Source organism: Cyprinus carpio, chromosome B9 (genome assembly GCF_018340385.1).
Source record: "Cyprinus carpio isolate SPL01 chromosome B9, ASM1834038v1, whole genome shotgun sequence".
NCBI classification, from domain to species: domain Eukaryota; kingdom Metazoa; phylum Chordata; class Actinopteri; order Cypriniformes; family Cyprinidae; genus Cyprinus; species Cyprinus carpio.
In genome coordinates this window covers 663,528-673,761 of record NC_056605.1, presented here as the reverse complement: position 1 = coordinate 673,761, position 10,234 = coordinate 663,528, and the positions used below count along the sequence as shown (strand labels likewise).

The following is a 10,234-nucleotide window of genomic DNA, read 5'->3' as shown; positions in this document are numbered from 1 at the left end:
TATGACAACTGTAGACAAATTCCTTGACGTCTGTGTACACTGTGGTTGGCTTTCAGTCCATTTAGTGTGAAGTTCACTCAATTCTTGAATCGATTTTTTAATCCTAAGAAGGCTGTGGTTCTCTCGTTTTTGGTTGTTGCATCTTTTTCTTCCACAACTCAACTTAAACTTGGATACAGCACTGTATCAATGAATGTTTGTGGCTTACCTCCTTTGTGCAATGATGTCTTTAATCATAAGTGGTTTTCCCCATGATTGATACACTAGACCATTTTTCGAAAGCGCTTTCTGAGCATGATGGCATGTTCACATATTCTAATTTGCTGAGATGAATTGGTGGGTTTTTATCTGTTCTCACAATGAGGAGAAACGGCATCGAGTGGGCAAAACACATTACTGAGCAAATAAATGAACTTTCAGGAGATCATACAGACAAATTCTAAAGAAATTAATACTTTCTGTATTTATGCAGCATTATATTGGTCAAAGGTGACAGTAAGACATTAAGAAAAAAAATGTTAACAAACTATTGTAATAATCTATTTAGATAACATGATCATCAACTGAACTGGTGTTATGACCCCACTGGTTCCTGACATCACCTTCAGAGCTGTCTGGATAAATGAGTGGAACTTTTGGGGGGGGACATGCCTATGTTAAACTTATGAACTATTATAAAGACTCTGTTGTTGCTGACACTCTTATATACCTAATCTCATCTCTATCACTGACTACAGCCTGATAGGCATTTCTCCATTTTTGATACTGTTTAAGTAATAAAAGGTCCTTAAACAGGTCCATTTGAAGTTGTAATGACTGCTCCTTTATCACTGCTTTCTGAGACATATGAAAATTCTGTGCCCTGCTGCATCTTACCATTCAGAATGAATGAAAGACACCTGAATGTTTTGAACCAGGTAAAATATACCTGGTATATTTACCTAGTGCCCTTTTGGGGTCTGCGGCTTTGTTCAATCTAAATCCAGTATTAATTCTAGTAGCCTTATCTCTCTTTTGATTTATGATCATTCTTTATCAACACAAAAGCCATTATGTAGTATACATTATCTATGATCAACTACATTGTGCATTATTTTTGTGTAAATTATACCGAGACTAAAAACCCCACCCCCCCATTAAATTCAGGTCATTGGTGCCATTGTCGACAGAAGACCATTGCCACCTCTGGGCCTTGCTGTGTGGGTTTAGATTCCACAGATTCTCTTCACCTTTTTGGACACAAGGGCATTGACTGTAACATCGAGTGAGGCTCCGAAAATTCTTCAAAAAGAACACAGTTGCAAACTTCGTCATCAGAACAGAGTGTCGCACCACCGATTGCTGACGAGTGGACTTTAATTGTGCTCTGGCGGCGTGACGTCACAGGGCAGCGCCGCGTTTAGTGATTTGTATTGATTAAGGTCTGTTTTTAACCATTTAAACTGCTTAAACTAAAGGAAACTATCTAATCCTATAGTTTCTAAGCGATGCAAGATTACTTATTTGCTACTGAATGTAACATTGTAATGGTTTTTCTAACATTAATAGACGCTGTTTGGTGTTAGTAAACGCACCGGACACGAGTAACAGAAGGGTGCATCTTATTTCGATCGATTAAGGTTTGTGTTAATGTTTTGTTAGAGTGGTGGAACCGGATTCGAGTGATTCGAGTGATCATGTTTTTTTTCTAATTGTTCAGTAATTCGAATCTCCGCTCGCTGACGTCACCGGCTGGAAACGGAAAACCAATTTATTGTAAGTAATTTACAAATTCTGATTTAGCATATATACATCATAACTAAAGGTCTGTATAGTTTGTGCTCTTTTATGAATTTTTAGTGCTAGTTTCGAGTGTTTCTGTCTAATAGTTTTTTATATTTTGTGATTTTTTATTGATTTTTTGGTGTATTTTTGTGTGTTTGTGTCAAATTGAGTGAATAAATGACATCATAATGAATTTGGGTGATGATCTGGATTCATCCATTGATTTTGTTTTGGGTTTTATTTTGCTTTCTGTTCATTATTCTCGTATACTTATTTCTCTTAATTGTCTTAAACAGGACAAAATACACAGAAAATCTCCTGCTGAAGCGACGGAGAGCCACGTGACACACTGTTATAACGATGGCGTTCATTAAAGAGGAAAGTGAAGACTTCAGGATTGAAGAAGTATTTAGTCTGAAACAAGTTACTGAGGAACAAACAGGTTGGTTTTCATCCTCAAAGCTTTTGATCCTTATTAACATGTCCAGCTCTTTCTGAAGAATGTCTTAATTAAAGTGGTTTTATTTGACATGGAGCCTCCTGTGGACAGACACGTTGAGATCACATGACCAGACAAATACTAGGTGCACCTCTTCTTTTTAGTAACAGAACTCAGCAGGTTAGGGTCACTGGGACCCTTTCTGAGGTCAGATATAGCAGCACAGGAGTGCCACAAGGTTGTGTTTCATCGCCTGTGCTTTTTCCTTTAAACATGAATGACTGCAGGAGCACATATATTAATAATTATATCATGAAATATGCTGATGACACAAAGACATGGACCTGTCATCTTACCACAGTGATACTTTCATTCAGTGGTGCGACAAGAACTGTCTTGTGTTAAATGTAAATAAGACACAAGAAATGGTCCTTGACCCAAGAAGTGTATCTGAACACAAGTGACTTCTTATAGATACCTAGGCCTCAATGCTGAATTCTACCAAAAATAATGCCCATAATACATATTAGCACTTTGTGTTTTGCACTGTGTATTTTACATCTTAGACTTCTACATTGTTGTATATTAATTAATTAATAATTTTTTTTTAATCTGTTTTATTTATTTATTGTTATTGTCTGTTCAGAACAACACTGTAGCACTTTGCCGAAGACAAATTTCCCTTTGGGGACAAATAAAGTTTATCCTATCCTATTTAACCATTTACTAGCCATTCATGCCAAGAGCTATCAATTTAAACATTTATTAGACTACTTAAAATAACTTCTAATTTGAGTGAAAATTTTAAGTGAACTTAAAACAATCTTCACATAAACCCATTATAATAAATGTCATATTTAGTTACATGTGCCCTTCAGCAAGTAGGAAATACATAGAAATTGAATAACGTGATCAGAATATTGTGTAATTTACTAGAGGCTGTAACAACATTAATTGCTGCAATCTATTTAAAAGTGTTATTTAAATTTGCTTAAATTATTAAAAATGAAAATATGTAATATACATTAAAAATATGTTTAATAAAGCAGTTGTTAATAATAAAATTATTAAACTTTGGTTTGAATGAACAATTCAATGACTCACTCATAAATACTTCACTAGTTTCATTACTGAATCAATCAGCGTTTTTGAACAAATCTTTTAATGTATGAATCAATGACAAAAAAATTTTTTACAGTCACTTTTCTTTTTTGAAAAGTTCATTTATTTCAGTAATTCAACTCAAATTGTGAAACTCATGTATTAAATAAATTCAGTGCACACAGACTGAAGTAGTTTAAGTCTTTGGTTCTTTTAATTGTGATGATTTTGGCTCACATTTAACAAAAACCCACCAATTCACTATTTCAACAAATTAGAATACTTCCTAAGACCAATAAAAAAAAAAACATTTTTAGTGAATTGTTGGCCTTCTGGAAGGTATGTTCATTTACTGTACATGTACTCAATACTTGGTAGGTGCTCCTTTTGCTTTATAGGATATAGCACACATTTATCTGGGTCTAACGTTTAAACATTGTTATATGCTTCAACTGTTTTATATCTGTAGATTTTATTTTAGGCGAGTCGTGATGATTTGAGAAGGATAAATTGATCAAACAAAGGCTCACTGTCTTACGCTGGCCACTTAGTCGTTACTTTAAAAAAAACGAACACTTATATTTAACAAACAAAAATGCTCCAAACGTTTTTCTAAATTAAATAAAAAAAGAAAAGAAATGAAATATAATCCCTTTGCTATTACATACAAAACTGAACTATTGTAATAGCTGAGACAGTAGTATAAGCTGTTCAGGGTGTGTTTAGCTGTTCAGATCAGACACTAGAGCATCCCTTCATTCAGACACAGTGAAGATCTGATCAGAATCAGTGTAGAGGGGCCAAGTCTGGAAGATTTTGATGAGAGAGAGTCCAGCTGGTTTAGCCAAGGCCAAAGATCAAGAAGGACAAACTACAGGAGCTGGTCATCCGAGGGGCATGTGACTGCATTGGAGGATAGTCCATAAGACATTGAGCCATGAGATGTTCAGTTTGAAGCCCTTAAAACACTTCATTTAGATTTTCTTTTTATTTCATTTATCTTGATATGTTTTAAGTTTAAATTTCAGCTCAGTGAAGCACTTTAAGCACCAACACTTTTTCAGTAAGTTACCTTTCTTGTAGAATTGTGCTTCAAATAAAGAACTTTATGTCGACCAGATTGTTAGTTAATCATTGAGGTCAATATTGCCTATATGGACAGCGATTTAAAAAAAAAAAAAAAAAAAAAAAAGTGAACTTGTAAAACTGCGGAGTTAAATGCAATGCGGTCGAAAATTTGGATGCACCTAACTTTTGCTTTAGGCGCACCAGTGCAACCAGTGCAAAAAGTTAGTCTAGAGCTCTGCATGTACAAGTTATATGACATACAACAAACTGTGAAATGTAGGTCTGGCATACTCTTTTTAGACTGTGTAAAAAATAAGAACAAAATTATATACAAAAATTAAATATACACAATATATTGAACTACTACACAGATGATGTGCAGAATTGCTACACAGAAACTGCTACACAGATGATGTGCAGAGATGTAAACAATGTGCAGTGAGGATGAGTTGCATAGTTGGCTCATGTGAAAAAAAAATAAAAAATTTCCAGTGTGCAGAGAGTTATTGGGTAACCCTACACTACCAGAGTCTCTAAAGTGTAGTGTGTTTAATGTCCATGGTTTAGTAGTCTGATAGCATGAGGGAAGAAGCTATTTCTGAGCCTCTATGTTTTTGCCATCAGACTGCGGAAGCGTCTGCCTGACTGAAGCAGATGAAACAGTGGATTTCCAGGGTGGGTGGGGTCTTTGAGGATCTTTACAGCCCTAGATTTACATCTCCTGGTGTGGATGTCTTGCAAAGAGGGGAGATCAGTTCTGGAGATGCGCTCAGCGGAGTGCACTACTCTTTGTAGGGCTTTACGTTCCTGGCCTAAGCTGCTTCCATACCACAATGAAATGCACTGGGTCAATATACTTTCAATAGCCCCGATATAGAAAGTTTTCAGGATTCCAGGGGAAAACCTTGAATTTTCTCACGAGTCTCAGGGTATACAGTCGTTGTCTGGCTTTTTTAACTTGAGCTTGAATGTGATTAGTCCAGGTCAGGTCCTCGGAGATGTGTACACCAAGGTATCTGAAGCTGCTCACTCTCTCCACTGGGGTCCCGTTAATGATGAGTGGGCTGTAGAGTCGCTGCTGCCTCCTCCTCAAGTCCACAACCAGCTCCTTGGTTTTGCTGACATTCAGAAAGAGACCGTTAGTTTGGAACCATGTCAGTCTTTCTACCTCATCAAGGTAGGCAGCCTCACTGTTGTTGGAAATGAGGCCCATCCCCACTGTATCATCTGCAAAATTGATGACAGAAGTGGAGGTGTGAGAGGACACACAGTCATATGTGTAGAGCGAGTAGAGCAGCGGGCTCAGAACAGATCCTTGTGGTGCTCCTGAACTCAGGGTGATGATGTTAGAGGTGATCTGACCAACCCTCACTACCTGAGGTCAGCATGATAGAAAATCAAGAACCCAGTCACAGAGTGGGGCATTCAGTCCCAGGTTTCTTAGCTTGGAGACCAGATTGAGGGGGACTATAGTGTTGAAGGCTGAGCTATAATCCATAAACAGCAGCCTCACATAGTTCCCTTTATTGCTGTCGGTGTGGGTGAGAGTTGCGTGCAGGAGATGGGAGACAGCATCCTCAGTAGACCTATTAGGGCAATAGATGGACTGGAATGGGCCAATGCTGTTAGGAACAGAGGAGCAGATGGTGTTCTTGATAAGCCTCTCAAAGACCTTCATAATTAGTGATGTGAGTGCCACAGGTCGATCATCATTTAGGCCAGATGGATTGTTGTTTTTTGGTACAGGAATGATGATATATTTTTTTAAAGCATGTAGGGACAACTGACTGAGCAAGGGACTCGGTGAGAGCTCGACGAACCTCTTTCTCCAATACAGTGATTGTGCATGTGTCACTAATGCAGCCATTCTTTTCCTCTGTGAACGTCAGCAGACTGTTGATATCGCCCGAGCGGTTTGCTTCGAAACATGCACAAAAGGTGTTCAGCGCATTGGTTAGTGAGAGTCAGCACTCACCGCGATGGAGGGTTTACTTTTAAAAGCACTGATAGTTCTTAGTCCCTGCCACATGAACCTGGAGTCATTCACTTGGAAATGATACTCCACTTGTTCTCTGTACTAGGGCTGCACGATATTGGAAAAAAATTACATTGTGATATTTTTTTTCCCAACGATATATATTGCGATATTGAGAGCCATCAATCCAGGCTAAAGTCAATAATTACCATTCCATGATATTAATAATTTCACTAATAAGCAAGCTCACTAATAGAACATTTCTGTAAACACAAAAGCAGAACACATTTTTAAATAAAACAGAAGCTTTAAACCAACCCCCCTGATTGGTTTACAACAATATAACTTAAAATAAATATATGTTTTATAAAACAACTTATAAGCATTTTGGTTCACAATCTTTTAAGTCAACTTTTCTTAGCCAAAGTGCCAAAGTAAAACAGTGTTGGTGTTGGTCATCATAATCATGGCTAAATATATGAAATAAACAAAATGAAATAAAACTTTAATATATTTTGTATTAAATCTTCTAAACAGATTAGAGAACATATTCCTGTAAACAGAAAAGCCGAACACATTTAAACAGCAGCTTTACAACACCAACCCCCCTGATTGGTTCATAACATAACTTAAAATAAATATATTTTTTTATAAAACAACTTATAAGCATTTTGGTTCACAATCTTTTGTTTTTAAGTCAACTTTTCTTAGCAAAAGTGCCAAAGTAAAACAGTGTTGGTCATCATCATAATCATGGCTAAACAAAATGAAATAAAACTTCTAAACTGAGTATTCTTTAGCATGATCATGATCATGCATGCTTATGTATGCTGTATGCTTTGCTTACTCAAGGTTTTTAGCTAAGAACACAAGTCTATCAACCTTTGCAGGCTTGAGACAGGTTCGTTGGCAATGACGATGTTGCTACTAGAACTGAAAAGTCTCTCTGACGGCGAGCTTGTCGCAGGAATACACAGGTATTTGCGGGCAAGTCTGGCGAGACGAGGAAAGCTTAGTTTGTGTACTTTCCACCATGCAAGTGGATCCTCCTCTTTGTCTATTGGAGGTGTTAGCAGGTAGGTGTTTAACTCTGCTTCCAAAGCATCCTTTAGGGTCAGAGAGGAATCACCCTTTGCTGCAGTTTCACGCTGTTTAAAGAAGCTTCCCAATGACTTCTTTGCTTTCTTTGCCTGGGGTGCACTGGTAACGTTGGGCTCCACCTCAGCTTGATTTCTCCTGGCATTCCATCATCTGTGATGCCACTCTGGCCTTAACTTGGGTCTTCTTGTCTGCACTGATGAAGTCCATCTTGAACCGGGGGTGCAAAAAAGATGCCATATCTAGCAGCTTCTGAGTATCATCATCTTCGTATTTCTCATTGAGGTAGTCCAGCATCTTCTCCTTTATGTTCTTGGTCAGGTCTGTGTCTTCCTCTTGCATTTCCAGTAGTGAAGTGTTGAAGAGCTGAAGAACTGGCTTTACAAAGGAGACACTGACGTATTCATCCCCTGAAAGTGCATCAGTGAAATCCAGCATTGGGCCCAGTGACTTGCTTACAGATTCCAGGACATCTATATCTTGCCAGGTTGGAATTAGATGCCGCAGCTCCTTGTCTGCAGACAGGACCTGAGTTAAAGCCTGCTGCTGCTCTAATATCCTGCTGATCATCATCTGTCTTGAACCCCATCTTGTTTGGCATTCTGAGATGAGACAATGTGATGGTAGATTGAGTTCCTTCTGGACTTTTGCCAGGGCATCGCTGGCCTTCCAGCTGTGAGAGAAGTGGCTCACCAGCTTCTTGCAGACTCCTACAGCACGATCAAGAAAGAGCTCTTTTCCAAAACGCGATAAACGCCAATGATAATTTCCTTGTTTAAAATGTACTGCAAGATGCAGTTTCTTTCCAAACCCCAATAAGCGCCGAACTTATTTTTAGCCTAAACGCGAATTCGGTGAACGTTCTACGCAATCCAACGTGGCTGCGCTCTTAACAGATGTTTGTTTGTTCATTAGGCTATAATTCCTCAAAATAAGTAGAAAAAATCTTATTCTCTCTCTCTCTCTCTCTCTCTCTCTCTCTCTCTCTCTCTCTCAGTTTTCGGTTCATGTAAACGGCACCTAAAAGCTGTCACAAAGAACCAGCAAAAGTAATGGTTAGGAATATGTAAAATATTGTAATGACACATTTTAATTGTTTATTAATAAAAAAGTGTTTTCTGTGTTGGCTGCAAAGATAAAGTTGACGATACTGACTCGCGGTCTTTGTAGTAGTGAACGCGCCAGAGAAATGCGCATTTCATACGAATTACATAGTTTTATTTTGCTTTGAATGGGTCTGATAATATAATTTTTAATGGGTATGTTTAAATTTATAGATTTTTTTTAATTTTTTTTTAGGTGTGTGGTTATTTTTGTTTTTTTTTTTTTTTTAGTTTTGTTTGGTGGGTGGTATTTTTTGTTCTATTTGTTTCGCTGGCGCCTCCGTGTCGTGATTATCTATTGTCTGCTATTACTTTTTATTTATTAAAAGGAAATTGGATAATGAAACACTGATTGAAATTAAGATACAATTAATACAAAACGAAATTAGCTTTAAATAAAGGCTTTGTGCTTTCTGTTTGAGGTCTCTGTGAAAGTTTTAGTGCCGCTTTCAGAGCGGGCGCGTCCGTTACGGAGAACTGTCACGTAACATTGTTTTTTCCTCATAAATGCGAACATGAAAAATAATAGAGGAGAGATTTAAATTAAAATTTTTTTTTCATTATTGATAACATGAAAAAAAAATGGATGGATTTATAGCGTTTTGAAAAGAAAAAAAATTAACTTTGAATTTATCAACAACAATATAGTTGTTTGATTTAATAATCATTATTCAACATGTTCAGACTGAGCAAAAAAACAACAAAAAAAAAACACATTTTAACAGGATAAATTGAATATTCACAAAATGTGTGGGTCTAGGTAAAAAATTTAATTTTCCCTGAAAACTATTGAAATGGAGTTATCGCGTTTTGGAAAAGAGCTCCTCAAATGTGCTCATAAAACTATTTTTTGCCACTGATTCAATAATAAGTTGTTTAAAATTAAATGTTTAGTGTCTGTATTTTTTTCTTACGTTTTAAAGCTCTACGTACACACATGCAACAAATTAATTTTACAAGTTTTGTCAGGTTCAGGGCAGGTTATTAAGTAAAACAGCTGAGTAAAAATGTATATTTATTTAGGATAAAGATCATGGTCATTACTCACCAACTGCAAGATGCAGTCTGTATGGGGATGGTATTAACATATCAACCAGCCTGTCGACAGCGGTGGGAATCATTTTCTTAAATCCCACTTTGGCCGCCGGTGGATTTAGATGGCAACCGTGGTCCCAGTCCACGCCATATGAAGCGTTATTCGTCTGTATATTTCTGATTGGGTTGGACCAGCCTTTCTGGTAAGGCGTCCCACACTGGCAAAGGCATTACAAATATTTGTTTGTTTTGGTTGACATCATTATTTGACTTTATTCATCGTGAATACTTTGTGGTGCCGTTTACACTGTGTTTCATCCTCTGACAAATTGGTCACTGTCATCCCCTCTGGCTGATATATGTGAAGTATCTTACAACTTTATTGACAAGGTCCGCTGCAATTAGTACCTCACTTCATCTGCTAGCAATGATCTGATCACTGCTTGCCGAGCCTATTAATCAGTACCAAATAGATGATTTCCTACTTTCTTTTGCAGCTTACGAGACATAATTTTTTACAGCGGATCCTCTTAAATTGTAGGTATGAAGGCTTCTAGTTGCCCATTTTAAGAATGTTGGCTGTGAGCGGTGAGCAGCGGCACAGCGAACCAATCACTGTGCGAGCGCAAACGTGCATGTCACCCCAACAAT

At 37.4% G+C, this 10,234-nt stretch overlaps 1 protein-coding gene across 2 annotated transcripts in view; it reads left to right on the top strand.

Annotated features, from left to right (window-relative positions):
- Positions 1–1,680: 1,680 nt before the first annotated feature.
- Positions 1,681–10,234, top strand: part of LOC109056926 (gastrula zinc finger protein XlCGF7.1-like) — a 24,472-nt gene continuing 15,918 nt past the window's right edge. For both annotated transcript variants that reach the window (XR_006155531.1, XM_042730559.1), the window contains exons 1-2: positions 1,681–1,755; positions 2,061–2,206. Coding sequence is in view for 1 of the 2 variants with exons in the window: in XM_042730559.1 (XP_042586493.1) it covers positions 2,125–2,206 (82 nt within the window). In the remaining variant the exon portion in view is untranslated. The remainder of the gene's footprint in view (positions 1,756–2,060; positions 2,207–10,234) is intronic.